The sequence below is a fragment of the Centroberyx gerrardi genome, chromosome 8 (genome assembly GCF_048128805.1).
Source record: "Centroberyx gerrardi isolate f3 chromosome 8, fCenGer3.hap1.cur.20231027, whole genome shotgun sequence".
Lineage (NCBI taxonomy): Eukaryota > Metazoa > Chordata > Actinopteri > Beryciformes > Berycidae > Centroberyx > Centroberyx gerrardi.
Genome location: NC_136004.1, coordinates 17,405,055 through 17,421,520, shown reverse-complemented (window position 1 = coordinate 17,421,520; position 16,466 = coordinate 17,405,055). Strand labels below are relative to the sequence as shown.

The 16,466-nt window shown below is 46.6% G+C and overlaps 1 protein-coding gene across 1 annotated transcript in view; it reads right to left on the bottom strand.

Moving 5' to 3' along the window:
• The window catches only part of emid1 (EMI domain containing 1), a 49,670-nt gene that overhangs the window by 3,482 nt on the left and 29,722 nt on the right, over positions 1-16,466 (bottom strand). Inside the window, exons 4-14 of the mRNA XM_071920897.2 lie at positions 8,641-8,730; positions 8,470-8,531; positions 8,219-8,351; positions 7,180-7,224; positions 6,967-7,074; positions 4,122-4,238; positions 1,710-1,799; positions 1,070-1,122; positions 865-927; positions 721-765; positions 419-463 (exon numbers count right to left, since the gene is read on the bottom strand). Of these exons, the coding sequence (XP_071776998.1) occupies positions 419-463; positions 721-765; positions 865-927; positions 1,070-1,122; positions 1,710-1,799; positions 4,122-4,238; positions 6,967-7,074; positions 7,180-7,224; positions 8,219-8,351; positions 8,470-8,531; positions 8,641-8,730 (851 nt within the window). The remainder of the gene's footprint in view (positions 1-418; positions 464-720; positions 766-864; positions 928-1,069; positions 1,123-1,709; positions 1,800-4,121; positions 4,239-6,966; positions 7,075-7,179; positions 7,225-8,218; positions 8,352-8,469; positions 8,532-8,640; positions 8,731-16,466) is intronic.

Genomic DNA, 16,466 nt, shown 5'->3' with positions numbered 1-16,466 from the left:
AGTAAGAAGGTATGGACTTAAAAATACAAGTGCAAGAGATGCAGCTGAACATCAATTTGTGGCCAATCACAGCCATGTAAACACGGTGATTGTAAAAAGATCACAACCATGACCTAGGCTGTAGGTCATGGTTAGATTGAATTTGAAGTCACTGAATAGATTCATTGCAGTGCAAAGTGAACTTGTGATAAATAAAAATCTCTTACATTTAGATTGCTCTTGCAAAACGAGAAAGAGGTGAAAGAAAAGTAGGGATTAGACAGACACAGAGAAAACTTTTAATGCTCAGCACAGGAATCGTACAACTTCTTTGTCTTGTAACTAAGGGCCAAAGCCTCCTGTCCAGGCCCTGTGCCACCCAATGAGAGTGTGAGCTACAGGGTGAAAAGACGCCCCACCACCACCACCACTTTCTTACCGGCAAGCCCTTCTCTCCTGGCTCTCCCTTGGGACCCGGTGCTCCCTGTGGAGGAATATTAACAACAGAAAAATTGGGACACCCATTTCATAACATCCATGAAAACAGTGCAGCAGCGATCATAGACAGAAAGGGCCCATTCTTTCCGAGGTTGTGGTGTCGCTGGTTAGTGTAGTTTGTGGTGTCGCTGGTTAGTGTAGTTTACAGTAATTTAACCAGCTGTGACATGTGTTGATGTTTCCCCCCATACACTCGTTTATTCTGGCCATATTCCTCAGGGCCGCGGAGTGGAGGTGGCTTACCAGCTCGCCTCTGAAGCCCCTCTCTCCTGGATAGCCTAAAGGACCCTGAAAAGCCAGAGGCAGGTTATATAGAGGTTTGTTTAAGGAAGTGGAGGAAATAAAAGAGAGTCAAATGGGAAATTGAGCCCTGGATGTTGTACTCACTCTCTCCCCGCGCTCTCCCTTCGGCCCCAGAGGCCCCTGCGTTCCAGGGGTTCCAGGTCTCCCCTGTATTGAGTCAGAAGAGACACTCAAATTGACAAGGAGAAACACTGTATGACCAAAATGTGTACTGCAACAAATGCTGATGTGTATTTTTTTTAAGTCAGCATGTCACTGCCATCTACTAGCATTGTGTGAGAGAGCTTACGTTCTGTCCTGATGGGCCAGGAGGTCCGACTGGGCCTTTGGGACCTGGGGGACCTGTGCATTACATAAAAGGATTCATATAAGCTCCAAGCTGAAAAGGTCGTCTTTTGCATATAAGCTTAGTGCCACCACAAACAACTGTCATATGACCTAGCGGTGGTTTTCACTTGTCTTTTGTCTGATGAAGAGCACTGAACTGGAAACATCACATGTATACAGTAGGTGTTAATATATTTATACACATTTGGGAGCAGCTTTCAGTGCGTGGACGTGACTTTTGTTTGATGTTTTGTACTCTGTCCCCTGGTTAAGATAGAGATGTGTGTTTTTACTCTGCGCTCTTGCATACAAAGCCACGGAAACTGAACCCACATCATCCTGAAAGAGGCAAATTGTGACTAAAAGCAGAGATTGACTAATGAGTGCATGATGGAGAAAGTTGTGTGAAATGGTTATAATTTGCATGTGTGTGTTGGACCACAAGTATGCATAGGCAGTATTAGTATACTTGTGTGTAAAAACATTTGAAACATTAGTATCTTTCTCAAACACAACACATAAACCTTCTGTGCGGTTAGGAATAATTAGAATACGCAACGTTGATATGGATGTGACTGCGCTGGATAGAGAGCAGCACTCACCGATAGGCCCCGCAGGACCCTGAGGTCCTGGAATAGGCAAACCTCGCGAGTCGTGGAATGTGTTGGAGAACAACGGGTCTTTTCCCTGTCCTGGAGGTAAAATGAAATGCCAACATATTTAAGAAGATGCAGATGTTAGTCTTTTGGCCTAGGACAGTGAAATCATTATTTGTGAACAGGAAAAAAGCAGATAACCAAGGCTATCATCTGCAATGTCATACCATTGTACAGCATGGTGCTGCTTCACTGACAGTGAATGGGTTTGACTTTGTGGACTCACACAATAGTTGTGTGAGTATTTAGTAGTGATGTTTCAAAACAAAAAAAATCATGATGATTGATGCTGTGATAGGATAATGTCACTGGTTTCTAATAATGTGACACTTTATTGATCACCTTATTTGTTTTATATTTTCACTTTCCTCTTCCTGACAGGGACTTAAACCTGTTTCTAGTTATGGGTTTCAGTGATTGTTCACCAATTCAAAGGGTCACAGTGCACAGGAATAACACATTCCAAGACAGAAATTAAGTGTTAATCCCATTGTTACTGCAGGTTTGTAAGTGTGCAGTTGAGAAGAATTTAAAAATGTTGCACATTACTGACGATGAACCTCCAGGGGGCGGTGTTTTCTAACAAATACCCAGACTTCGGCTAATAGATTCAGCAGCATAGGAGCAAACTATCCCAGTAAAATCTTCACTATGAAACAGTAAAAACGTGGTATTTAAAATTCATTGCCATTATGGAAGAGGATGGTGCACACAGGGTCTTTGTATCATGGGGTTTTGCTGAAAGTACTGTCATTAAACCAGTGTTTTGCATTTATTAAAAAGTTATGTAATATTGTAAAAAACCTTTCCATGCCAACTGTGACATGACACTGATGGGGCAACTTCAAGTTCAGCTAGTGGACAGAGGAAGGGCAACAAAAACAGGGGCGGGTAATGTGTGCGTGATGGAGGAAGTGTGTGGTCATCGGGTCTTCTCACACTGACAGCGAACACCGTTTCAGTCACAGCACTGGGCCTCAGGACAGACACAGAGGGAGAGAAGGGAGTGGAGGAGAGGGGGGCTGTCAGCCAGAAACATCTTCCAGCTGCCAGACTGTCCCAGATCAGGACCAGTGACATCCAAACCAGGCCCTCTCTCAACACACTCTCTTCATTTCATACTTCACAAATGGGAGTCCGGGGCCTAGTGTGTCTATTTGAGGTGTCCGTGATATGAAAATGTTTGAGAACACTTGCATTGGAGGATATTCAAAGACCAGATTCTAAAGCTAGCAGGCCTCTGGGTTGTCCTCCTCCTCACTACCTGGGGTTAGAGAGCCAGTCCTATTTTGCAGGAGGGAATTCCAACCTCCTGATGCAGACGTAAAAGGCAAATAAGCCAGTGTTTTCCAAAGGAAGCTCAGCGCAGAACCCCTGCATCCCCTACTGTTACTTTGATGTGAAATAAATGGCTCACAGTCTCAGAATTCATCGCTGCCAACCTCAATTCACCCACAGCTTTCTCCACATGTGAACCTACAGCTCACAAGTCTGTGTGCTTTATTTTTACCGCCTTATCCACATACCAACGCTGCCTATGCTTTGACCTTGAAAGAGCCGGTGCAAGCCCCCCCGTCTCTCACACTCCCCCTCAGCTGTCTGAGCTGCCTACATCTGGAAGCTGTTGAGTGACATCAGTGGCGGACAGGTTCTTCTTATCCCAGCGTGTGACGTTCGTGTCTATCCCAGACTCAGACCCTCTCTACCTCCACTGACTGATCTTTGATTCTGTCCTACTTGGCGGGTAGACAACAGAGAGCGACAACACAAGATCTACAACTTGCCCTTTACCTTTATCCCGACTGTTTCTCTCCTCTGACCTCCTCTAACCCTAACCCCTTTTGTCTCAATCCATCTGAAACTTGCATAAACAATTTGAAGAGCTCCCATTTAGCACAGGAGACCATATCTGTGAGCCCACGCAACATACATGCATATCATTTACTAAACTAGTGTACATGCAGATGCTGTTTGACTAGTGTTGGACTCATGGCAAATTGATTCTGTTTGGACTGAGGTCACTTCCTCTGGCTTGGCCCAGAAGGAGACCACCTAATGTGAGGACGAGGGGTTGGGGGTGGTTGTCTGACAGGGATGGACTATCCATCTGGAGTTTCACCTCTGGGAGAGTTCCAAGTCTATAATATTGTGGCGTGAAAATTCATGAGCAGCACCAGAATGGTCGTCCGCTTTTATACAAACCCAGAGAAGAAAAAAATTAACAATATCGAAATGAAAAACTATAGCAATTAAGACCAGGAAATACAATAATAAATACAGAGGCTATTCTGAATGACTTGTGTGGAGTTTATGTCATGTGATGATTGTATGGAGTGTGATAGCAGCTCCAGGTCTTACTATGGTCTGGCTCTGGGATGCGGGCACTGGCTGGCGCTGGGGGGCCGGGAGGCCCCGGAGGTCCAAGAAGGCCTGGTAGACCCCTCTCCCCTGGGAGTCCCGGTGGACCGCGGGGTCCTGGGAGGAGAGATAAGAGAATCATTACAGTGACAGGCAGCACGAGGAGGGCTGTTATGCTAAGGACAAGGGAAACAATTCAAGAGCAAGAATCAACAATGCTAAAATTGTGAGACGACTCCTTTTTTTTGGTGTGTTGTAAGATCTCATTAAAATCATTCATCATTTCACTCATCATATCATCTATCACTGTAGATCGAGGGGAACCATTAAGGCCCTCACATCTGTGTTTTTTGGGGAGAGTTTAGAGAGGTGCGATGTGAGTATCTCAATCTCTCTGTGTTGGAGAGGCTGAGCAGGTTAGTGATGACAAATGTCCAGGACTGTTGGTGGTGTGATGAGTAGGGGGACAGAGACTGGAGAGGGGAAAGGACAGAAGGTGTTGCATGGTGTATCATGTCAGTATCTGGCAGTAGTGTGTGTGTGTGTGTGTGTGTGTGTGTGTGTGTGTGTGTGTGGTGTGTGCATACATCTGTGTACATGTGTGTCTATGCATGTGAGTGTCTGTGTTCGTGCATATGTAGAGCACTATCAGGAGTAGGATAGAGGAGGGAGTGTGTGTGTGTGTGTGTGTGTGTGTGTGTGTGTGAACCGGTAGACTGTAATTAACAGGAGGAGGGCTCTTAATGGCCTGGTGCTGGGAGCTCATAGTGGGACATGGGAAAACTCAAATAAACACCATTAAACTCTGGAGAGCATTACTGGCACTGGTGTGTAGTAAATTAAACGCTGCCTGCATACACACCACTTGTTTGCTTGTGTGTGTGTATGTGTGTGTGTGTTTGTATCAGTAACAGCCCATAACCGGCCCACATGAGCCTGTCAGTGAAAGTGTTCCTGCCCCCCCCCCCCCCCCCCCCCCCCCCCTCCTCCCTTCCTCCCTCAGCCATTTTTCCTGACATTGGAAAAAGGCAAAGAAAGAAAAACTGAAATGCGGCGTGTCCCAGCGGCCCAGCTGGGTCCATCCTGAAACCCAAACACACTGCCTCACCTCCCCGCCGCAGCTATATCTGACCTCATTGTTTTCTCTCTCCTGAGGTAATGCTCTGCTCAACTTAACCCCCCTCCCCTCCCACCCCACCCCCCACCCCCCACCTCTCGCCCTCCGACAGACCCACACTCTCCACCTTTCTCCACCCTCCTCCACCTTTTCTGTTTACGTACCGCTCAGAGGAGTGATGCAACTGAAAATGACAGTCGCTGTATTACAATCACTGCTTGGCAAGCTGGGAATATCTTGGCGGGCCATTCGTAATGTTATTACAGCTCTGATTGGATTTGACACCTCTGTGGTTCACTTTCACTTAGCCTTGGTAAACATTGCAGCATGAGTGGCTGTGTTTTTGGTTCTGTTCGGTGCTCCGGCTCCACCTGGGAGAATGCAACCCACGGTCAGCGGCACAGATGGCTCGTAAAACTGGACCTTCAGAGTCTGTGTGGGCAAACAATTTTCTATTTTCCTTCTATTTCAGAATAATGGGACCCCAGGGTTGCAGCATCAAAATGTAAATAAAAATGTAGGTGGATATGTGTTACTCCCCTTCAACCCATCATGACTCATCATGCTGAACAACATTGTCACCTCTCCTAACTTCATAACTTAATCTCGCCCCTCACATAACCTCTGGCTACAAAACATGTTCGGCTACATTTTGCATGACATTAGACGCATTCCAGTCCGGTCCACACAAAACATAGCGCTGGTTGTGGGTGCTCATGAAGTAATGGAGATAGGAAAAACAATAACACCACAGGCATATGGAAATCATAAGGACCCAGGACTTGTGTATATATAGCTCATGTTCATTTCAGATTGAAGTCACATGGCGCTTCTCGTAAAGTGGGTTTGTAGTTTAACTTTTGCTCTAAATCCCATCTTTACCCAGCAGCAGGGGTCATATGTCACCCTGCAAGGAGAGGCACTCCCTCCATGATCCATAGCCCCCAGCTACAGCAGATGTTGTCACAAAGTTATATTGCCATTTATTTTATTATCATTCAAGTCACGGCTGCCTGTGGATTTACTTTTACCCCAACAGGTCATTTATTATTTGTACATAACCAGTGACCTTTAAACACATAGAACAGATTTATGCTTCAGTTTCTGTTCTTAAATGTCTCTGGTTGGTCACCATGAGTAACAGCGCGTGCTTGGAGCCATAGGGGAGTTTTTATGTAGTCAGAAGACAAATGCTTTTGCTGCCCGCTAAAAACCAGCATCAGGAAACTCCACATTTAGTAACTTATGATTTAAAAAGCCAGCCAAGAAAGTGCCCAAATTCCAGCAAGTTATCACCGGTCTGTCCTCAGGGGCCGCTGGCACGCTCGCCACTGACCACTCGAGGATCTGTGGAACGGCCGAGTGGTTTGAGAGAAAGACAAACACTCTGGAACAGGATATCATGGGCCAGTCTTTTGTGGGATATCTCGCTGAATTTTCCACAGTTGTTTCCACAAGTCTTTGGTAAATAGGAAGCGATTAAAGAGTCTTGTTCTACAGACAATGGGTTAAGTGGACAGGCAAGCATGCAGCTGCCCCCCCATACCCTCCCATCTCTCTGAAAGACACACACACACACACACACACACACACACACAAATCTTTACGACAGGCTTATTGACAAACTGTGTCAACGTCTTGTTAGACAAGGTTCATTTGTTTCACACAGCTCACAGTCATCTGTTAACAGGACACTGTGTATAGTGCTGGTTACAGTCAGTCTCTCACCCGCTGGTCCCGGGGTTCCCCTAGATCCAGGCGTTCCAGACGGGCCCCTCGTCCCGGCCTCCCCCCGAGGCCCACTGGGGCCTGGCAGCCCTCGAGACCCTGGCTTCCCTAAGAGGAGGAAACAGACATAAGTAATCACGGAGCCTTAACTGGTTTACAAAAAAAGGGCAGTTTTGCATCTAACGAAAGGCAACTATGGTGACTTCAGCTTACCATCTCGGCCAGAAACCCCATCTCTCCCCCTCTCGCCCTGGGGGCCTGTAATGAAAACAGAGAGATGGCTTAATTGAGCTGTGTCAAGGGAATAGAGCAACAACCATACATTACCATACATTTCAAGGTTAGAGATTATTTGAATTTTTGTTTTAAACGACAGAATATTTCAATTCATTACTGGAAAACAACCTCTTTCGTAGCTGGTGAATTTGAAATGAATTAATTCTGACCTAATCCATGGGGTTGAGAGAGTGATAACAGGTTGAGTGATTTCAGATGTCATGGGTCACCAATAGCAGTGCAGCAGGCCAGTGCTGCTGTGGATTAGGCTTTGGTGACAGCCGAAACACTGAGCTACGGCTGCAGGGAAGTTAGGAAGACTCTCCCCCTCGCTAGTCACGAGAGACTAAAAAACAACGTTGTTTCAGTGCAGCACAAAGCCTCTCCGAGAGCAGCGGGTTTGTTTTATGTCATTTCTCAGATATGAACAACTAAGAGTGGTTCCATTTAAAGTAACAGCAGAGGCATTCTGTTATGTTTTATCATGATGCACATCACCGGTCCCTATAGGCCAAGGCAGAGATGGGCTTAGCTGGGGACAACTTGTGGCTAAAGCAGATTTTAATATAATTGGACGGAAATGGATACACTTTTTGAAGTTCTTTTGACAGTGCAGCAGAGCACTCGGTCTTTTAGCTGCAGCCAGTGCTGGGCTCTGCTCCAGGGAAGCAGAGGGCTTTCATGCCCTGAAGTGTTCCCTTTCCACGCAGCCACAGAACGCTGAAAGTGAGCAGCACAGACAACTGGACTCTTACTTGGGCTGAAGGAAATGAGTGTGTGCGCAGTGGAGGAAATCGGATATGAGGGGAGGTGAGCAGGTAGAGAGCAGAAAAAGAATTACTGCTAATGGAGAAAGCTGCGAAGAGTGATTTCTGACTCAATTATCAAAACACAAACCTCTGGACTCCACTAAACTGAAATATGCAGTATTTATGAACTCAGACCCTACCTATGCACTAAAAGGTTATGTGTCTACCTGCAGGTCCCTGCTCACCAGGAGCTCCCTGGGCGGGCACAGCCCCCATCAGTAAGGAGGTCTCTGGTGCAGTTCCCCCTTTACCCTGTAGGTGGCGATGTGAGGCGGCGGCCGGGGCAGTGAGTAATTGGACCTGGTGGAAGGGGACATAAGACAATAGTGGACAATAAAACAACATTTGCAAGGCCATCGTGTTTCTTGTTAACTCAGAGATCTTGGTTAAGTGAGTACAGGTTACACAGTATCCATACCTTTGCCTCCAGTGAGCTCAGCCTGTCACTCAAAGCTGTGATTCGAGTGCAGTTGAGACAATCTAGAAAACACAGCAGGACATTTTTGTTTTTTTTGTTCCTTGGAAATCATAGACGTAAGCATGTTGTAGGCCTGTGTCGTAAGAGCAGTAATAAATGTACAGTTCTTACTTGAGGTTGGCTCTCCTGTGCGTGCAGGCGGGCGGCGGAGCGTGGATGGCTTCCTCACTGCCTCCTGAGCCACCAGCTGGTTCCCTGCATCTGTAACGGAAGATAGAGAAGAGAAGTAACAACAAGGTACTCGGAGAGCGCCAACATTTTGCCAACTTGATATTACACCCAAAGACATCATTCCTATCAGTTAAATTTGAAGTTTAATTGATTTCTTGATCCTGCAAACATACTCTTCAGATTTGGAATCAAGGCCCTATCTCCGTTAGTTTCATAGTTATGGCTACAGCGCAATAATCGTGTAATGGCGGAAATCCCAGGTCCGGATCACCACCAAAATCGAATGAGTTATTCCTTGGCCCAAGGCCGATCTGTCCACCAAATTTCATGGAAATGAGTTGAGATGTTTTTAAGATATCCTGCTGACAGACAGACAGACAAACTAACGCGGGTGAAAACATAGCCTCCTTGGTGGAGGTAATGAGGGGATGAAAGTGCACGGGATCAGTGGATGACACAGTGAAGTTACACAGTCATGATGCTTTTCTGGGGCACAAAGCCACCAGTGCTAGTGGCTATGACTGTGGTGAGTAGTCAGGGAGCCAAAAACAGATAAAATAAATAATAAATAAAACTACTGAGTCAGAAGAAAAAGAAGATAAAATACATTTCCTCCCCAATACTCCAGTCATCAAATTTCTAAATACTCAGTGGTAGGCCACGGGTGTCATTATGTAATTTTGACATTTTTTATTTAATGTTTTGTCATTATTCCAATGATTTGGCAGTTACTCAGACTGCGCTTTGCAGATTAGATGGGCTGTATGGAGGAGCTCCACTCTGGAAGGACCCAAAAATAACTTCCTTGGAGTTACTGCGGGGTAACAGCATGCACCCTGCTTTCCTAAGATCAATCCACGAATTTCAGAAAAGGTCATATTTATGAGAAATGACCTAAAACAAAAGCTATTCTTTGCCAAGTTGGTTTCCTTTTGCCTTGTTTTTTTTATTGAGTATAAAAACGCAAGGCCTGGGAGAGAGGGCGGGTAAAGACAAACAATAGTTTCCTTGTGCTAAGAGAATGGGCAGTCTCGGCTCACATTCTGTCTTGCCTTCATTTTATGAAGTGTGGGAGTTTGTGTCCCTGGGTTTTGGTTGTTTTGAATGGGCAGACCTTTGTGGAAATGCTAGACTGACTCCTTTGTCTGGCCTGGTCTGGCTTCGGTCAGCCCAGGTGCTCCTGATACAAACAAGAGGCTGGGTTCAGCACCTCATTAGTGACCAGGAAGCACGTCTTTCCATTCAGTGGCCAGCAGCCATAGCCAAAGCCAAGTACTATACTCAAGGAAGCCATGAAATGACACCTGCAGCACTAAGCTAGAGGAGAACGCTATTCTTCTTAAACAGCTTACTCACTCACACACTCACAGCTACACTTATTGTAACACTGAATCTTATGACCTGTCTCTATCCATTATAGACCCAGAAAGAGAAAGTGAAGAGCTTATTGTCACGAAGGGAAATAAACGTTAGGGAACCCAAGACAGGAAAGCATAACGGGTTGAGTGATTGCCCAAAGAGGAGGGAGAGAGAGAGAGGGCAAAAGAGGAGTATGGAAAGCACACAGAACACATGGTTTAGGGTAAATTGAGACCGCTCCAATAATCCCCCCCTCAACCTTTGTGCTCATGATTTCAGTGTTTTGGGTTCAGGGTATTTCTCAGAGGATTATGCGTGTAGATGGATTTAAACCATGTAAGACCTGAGACTGAAATGTTATGGCATGTGCTGTAGAATGTAGAAAACTATTCTACATTTCAATAGCAATGTAAACCTTGCATGGAGAGGGAGACAACACAGACTTTGCTCTGCTCTACATTCGGCCACTATACAGTCTACATGAGGAAGACTGTAGTGCAGTGCAGAGGAAAAGAGAGAGTGCTTGTGCGTGTGTGTGTGTGTGTGTGTGTGTACATGTACATGCCAGGGACGTTTCCTTTTGGGGCACGGCTCATGTAGATGGCTGCATTCAATTACAAAGGGGCTCTGGATAGGAAATCTACCCCTCGCCCCTCCCCTCCCCTCCCAATAGCACCTCTTTTCCCTCTACACTATAGAACATTCAAGTGCCAAGATCCCCTCACCCACACTCAGCCTATTGTATAAAACATTAAGCCGGCTCTGGCACTAGGACAACTGTCTCCCACACACCTCCAACCCTCTAACTATCATTTACACACTCTCTCTCCCTCTCTCTCTCTCTCTGTCTTGCAACATCTCAAGTTTGAAATATTGCAGGACGCCTGTCTTCTTCTGTTTATCTCCTGTAACACTGCCTGTTAAGTACAGAGTCTGCGGTGTGTGTGCATGCATGGGTGTGTTTATGGCGAGACGTGAAGAAAGGGGATGACTTGGATGCCTCGAGTGTGATCCATCGCTCTGGGCCAACAATAACATCATCACAGTTAATGAATGCCCCCTGACGGCCACGGTTCAGTGTATCCACTCTTTGTTCTCAGTGGGCTAATTGCCCCGGTGGGGGGGTCAAAGAAACGTGTGAATGTATTTGACCTTTTGCCCCGTGTTGCAGTGGGCCCTAATCAGCGACTGAGTCAGTGCTCTTCATTAGAGAAGTTCCCCCGCAGAGAGTTCAGTGGGCCAGAGGCCGTCCTGACATCAGCTCCGTCTCTCATTCCACATTTCACACACACACACACACACATAGAGTTTTGTCTTTTGTTTACAAACACTCTGCTGATACGCTTCCTCCCTGCTGGTGCAACAATTTCACAAGAGGAGATGGCAGAGGCAAGTGGAGGTCACAGTGACAGAGTTATCTATTGCCTAATCCATAATAACTGTGTATTCAGGCACCTATGAAGGATGATTTATACTACAATACATCATATGCACTGCAATATTTCATGTGTAGAAGGTAGTTGATGGCAGTAGGAAAAGGAGAGTGGATTCTGGCAGTGAAAACAATCCTCCAAAAAGAAAAACTGGACCGAGTTTACCAAAATAAAACCCCTCCACCTGCCCTTTAACTCCACTGAGGAGGCTCCTGCAGCAGCCTGCAGCTCCAGGAGAGCACGTTGCCGGCATACGGTCACATGGAGAGGGGAGCTGGGGGCTAAGAACAGACCAATATACTGGTTTGCTGATATATCAGGAGGATATTGGGCTTTTATTAAAAATAAGATCACGGAACAGTGAGCGATTAAGTCTGCTAAGCCACATGTGGGTCTGGGATCGAATCCTGACAGTGTCTCCCTGCTTTGTCTCACTCTCTGCTTTCCAACTGTCTGAATAAATGAAAAATGCGCGAACTTGAGTGGACTGACCACTATCCTTCCAAAAAAAATACAAAAATTAGATATTGGCCTGTCAGTGTCACGCACCTCCGACATGATGGAAAAGAGTTTGTTTGAATCACATATTTATTGTATAATTGATCAATACTATACTGGCTGTCTAAGGGAAGCTTTTAACATGAACTGATTCTAACGCAACATTTCTGATTCGGATTCCACACAAGTATGCATGAATATGTTGTAGTAGTAGTAGGATATAATAATATTGGCAGCTTCAGTACAAAAACATTGCTATAGGCCTTGATCTGACTGTAGGAGCCTGGGAGCCATCAGACTGAGAGTTGGAGCCAAGGTCACACTGACCAAGACTGCAGCTGCAGCTCATTGTTCAAACTGAGGTGTGTGTATGTGTGTGTGTTTATGTGTGTGTATGTGTGCACCCAAACATATGTGTGTGTATATGTAAGTGTGTTTATGTTTGTGTGTGGTGTATGTGTGTGTGAGTGTGCCCACATGTGTGTATATGTGTGTGGGTATGAATGTGTGTGTATGCACAGTAATTTTTCACAAGCTCTTTTTGTCATGCACTCTGTCTCTCTCTCTCTAGCTGCATTATTAATGGGCCAAGGTCAGTGCTTCAGTGATACTCTCCCAGAGAAAATAAACCAAAGTCCTCACGCTAAGAGCCCAGTTAGCCCTGCCAACCAGGAACCAGGACAGCATAGTTCCCTCTCTCCAGAGCCCTTAACGCACATCTCACACTCAGCCCCTAAGCTCATTACCTACTGAGGTTTATTTGTTCTCTGTTTGGTAGAAAGATTCAGCAGCTTGCAGACAGACCGGCCCGGGGCTGTGGCGGTTGCTGCTGATCATCCCTCAGCAGGTTTATGAACGTACAGAGTGTTTTTATGTCCTCTCATAAGGTCTGCAGTGGGGGGTGGATGACTACACATGAGCTCAGTCCCATCTTGCATCAGTGCGCTGGTTACCTCAGTAAAGGGTTGAGGTTAAAAGTGTGATTTCATCGCAGATCAGACACTAAGAACGGACTGCATGCATCACACAACCCCTTTCTTGAGTCTCACTGCTTTATCTCAAACTTGGAAGTTCCTATGGGGAGATGCAGGCTTTGGCAGCAGCAGCTGTGAATGCAAACATCAAAATACACACACACCACAGCTAGCAAACACAGCAGAGTGCAAGGTCCTGATCCATCTCTGTCTGGTCAATGAGCTGAGCTCAGCGCTGCAGCATCATTAGTGACCAGGTGCTGACAACCAGCCAGGAGAGGCGTTTGTCTCTGTCTCTGCACCGCCTCAGAGAGACTAAAGCCTGCTGCTGCCTTCAGACAAACACACACACACACACACACACACAATCTACCCTTAGAGAACACTATGCTCCTCGAAATAAGCCAAGCCAAGCTGAACACAGTGGCTACTCAGTGCTGAGCGAGCGGTTTCCTTTGTCTATTTTTGTATCCAAAAAGGACAAATTGAGGTGATCCTAATGTTGTTTTATTCTGTGCTCTGCCTCTCTCTCTCTCTCTCTCTCCCTCTCCCTCTCTGTCTCTCTCTCAGCTTGCATGGCCTTCACCTCCCATACTATTAAGGGGCCCCACTATGGTCATCAGGGCTTGGTGCTCTGCCTTCATGGGCTCAGCCAATACAAACCTGTCTCTGAACCCCAGCATTTATTGTGCTTTCCCAGGGTCCCAGGTTTCTTTTATTAGGTGATTGACTGAAAGGGCGGGACACACTTCATCATTTCCTTCCTCTGGACCTGCCACTCTCCAGTGACCCCCCGCCCCTCAGACTGAAAAGTGGCGCAGCCCACACACCGGCCGCTGGACAGGTCCCACTGTAATTACAGGTGAGAGGGGAGCGAGGTCTTGATAGATCCCCAGAGAAAAGGTAAGCTGAGCGAGGTTGAATCCTTATCTTCATGTTAACGTCTAGGTTCAAAACAAACTCACTACGTCTGCTCTGGTTTACAAGTCTAGCTGAGGTGTTGGAGCCGTGCTCTAGCCTCCAGGACCCCGAGGTGAGAGTGTGCAGGGTCAGAGAGGTTCTCACCTCATGCAAAACACGTCTCACCTCATCAGTCAGCACAGACACTTGGCCAAGAGAGCAGGGCAGCACAGACTCCACACCACACCCTCCACAGAGCTAGACCTCCATCAGTCACCGCCGGCCCTCTGAATACTCGCTGGGATCTTTCACCATCAACTTGGCCTGGTCACTTGGAGCCGTCTGACAGTCTGAGAGCCTACGTTTTGTACTTTATTGTGTGTTCAGATGCTCCATCAGCTGTTAACTGGCCTCTCAAAGGCAGGCACAAACATTCCTCTAATTCTTCCACAATCATTATACACATGCAGGGCATACGCACACACACACACACACACACACACACACACACAAAGGTAGGTTGATGATGTAGGTATCGTCTAACTGATCTGCCCTATATTCTCTCATCATCATCCTTTCAGCTCCTCCAGCCCATCCAGATGTGCTCACAGACACACAGCCTCTAATCTTACACAGGAAAGGGAGGGTTTCTTACCTCTCCTCCCTCCCACCTCTCTGTCCCAGACGGGGCTGGTCACTGCCTGCACCCCCCTCTCTCTACCTCACCTTCCCTCTCACTCACTTACTCACTCACTCTCTCTATCCCTCTCACTCTTTTTCCAGAACATGCCTGCAGTGATGCTGATAGCAGGAGCAGGGGCTGCATGTCAGACAATTTGGTGCAGTCTGGCTGCCCCCCCTCCCCAGCAGGCGGTGGTGTGTAATTACAGAGCAGGGACCGACTGAGCGGCTGACTGGTGGGCTGACTGCGGGCTGCTGACGGAGGTGTTTGTGTGGCCTAAACACATCTGCTCCCATTCGGATTCCGGGATAGGAGACTGGCCTCGCTGGGCACGGACAGCTGGAGGGTAGACCTCTCCACAGGATGCAGCACTCACCTTCCATGACCTCCCCTCCCTCCCATCCAGCTTCCTGCTTATTGTGTTTTCCAGAAGGTTTCATCGGAGAGACCCACAACTATCTAATCCCAGCATGGACTGGTCTGGACTGCCGAGAATACCTGCAAGGCACTCGTAGATACTAATTACAGGAAAATTATGCTTTGTTTCACAATCACTCACCACCTCCACCTCTAATTACTGACCGCTGCAGGCCAGCCTCCGCTGTTTGTCAACCACTTGTCTTTTGGTGGAGGAGTGTGGTGGTGTACTCTCCTTTTATCAAAACCCTAACTGACTGTCAGTCTGCTCAGTGGGCAAAATACTGCCTGAATGCCCACAACAGTAAGTGGGTCAGGGTGTGTTCAAAGAAACAGCCACAAAACAGAAAGCCAGAGTGGAATCTGGTATTCGCACAAACCTGAGAAAATGCAAAACTAAGCATTTTTTTTTTAGTGAGTTTAAAAATGGAATTACTCTAACTTGCTGGTGTCCCAATAATCCCCACCAAAAACCTGAGGATTGTTAGTGTATGGCAAAATGGAAACAATTTTCTCAATGCCATGAAAACAAACAATGCTGTGGTCTGTGTAAAGTAGCTAAAATTAGTGGCGGGCACATCTGTTGAATCGCACCATGCTGGTTTGAGATAGATTGTGGTTGGGATCGGCCGCACTGCAAATCCACCCGCCAGTTTTTAAACATTTCCTCCACTTGAAAGTAGCAGATGTCTAGTAAAAACGTGTGGCGGAGGCTGACGTTCCAGCTCACACCCTTCACTTTTATTAAGAGAGACACAATTACACAGAAACCCGATAAAAACCCAGCTCCCTCATGCGTGACCCCAGTTGACCTGGGTGCAGGCATCTTTGTATACTTTCTCCTTGGCGACACTCTCCCTTTCAAAGAGCTCAGTTGTCATGGTGTCCTGTGATGTGCGATCCCTCCCTCCCCCTGTTCTGCGTCTACAACGCTCCTGTGGTCACCAGGGAAACCAGTGAAAACAGGACTGCGGAGCTACAGACAAGGGCTGACTGGATGAAACCGCATGCTCCTCTGCTGTTGCTTTAGTGTGGCAGGGAGGGGACCGTCTTGTCTGCGACCTCTCCGCATAATACACTCCCGACACACCACAGTAATTAAACCCCACTCCTCTCAGCCAACACACTGCCACAAGTGGTCGACAAACAACAGCCCTAAAAACAATCGGGCCTAGAATTAGATCTGCTGACTGGCCTCCACACACGCATGAACAATAACCCAATAACAACAGCTTATTGCTGTTCACTACACAAGCTATTGAAAAGCAGCTTACACTTTATAGGACTTTGTGACTGTGAAATAAATACAGCACAGTAACAATACTATTTGCTTATGTGGGCATGACGCTAGCTATCCTTTAAAGACTCATTATTCACAATACTGACATTTATAAGAAGGCGCTGTGTCAGCGTCTTGGCTGGATGTTACAGAAAGAAAGTTGAGAAGGGTCAGAATTTTCCAAACAATAGGGTGCGATGAGATGTACAAGTTTAGACAATAAA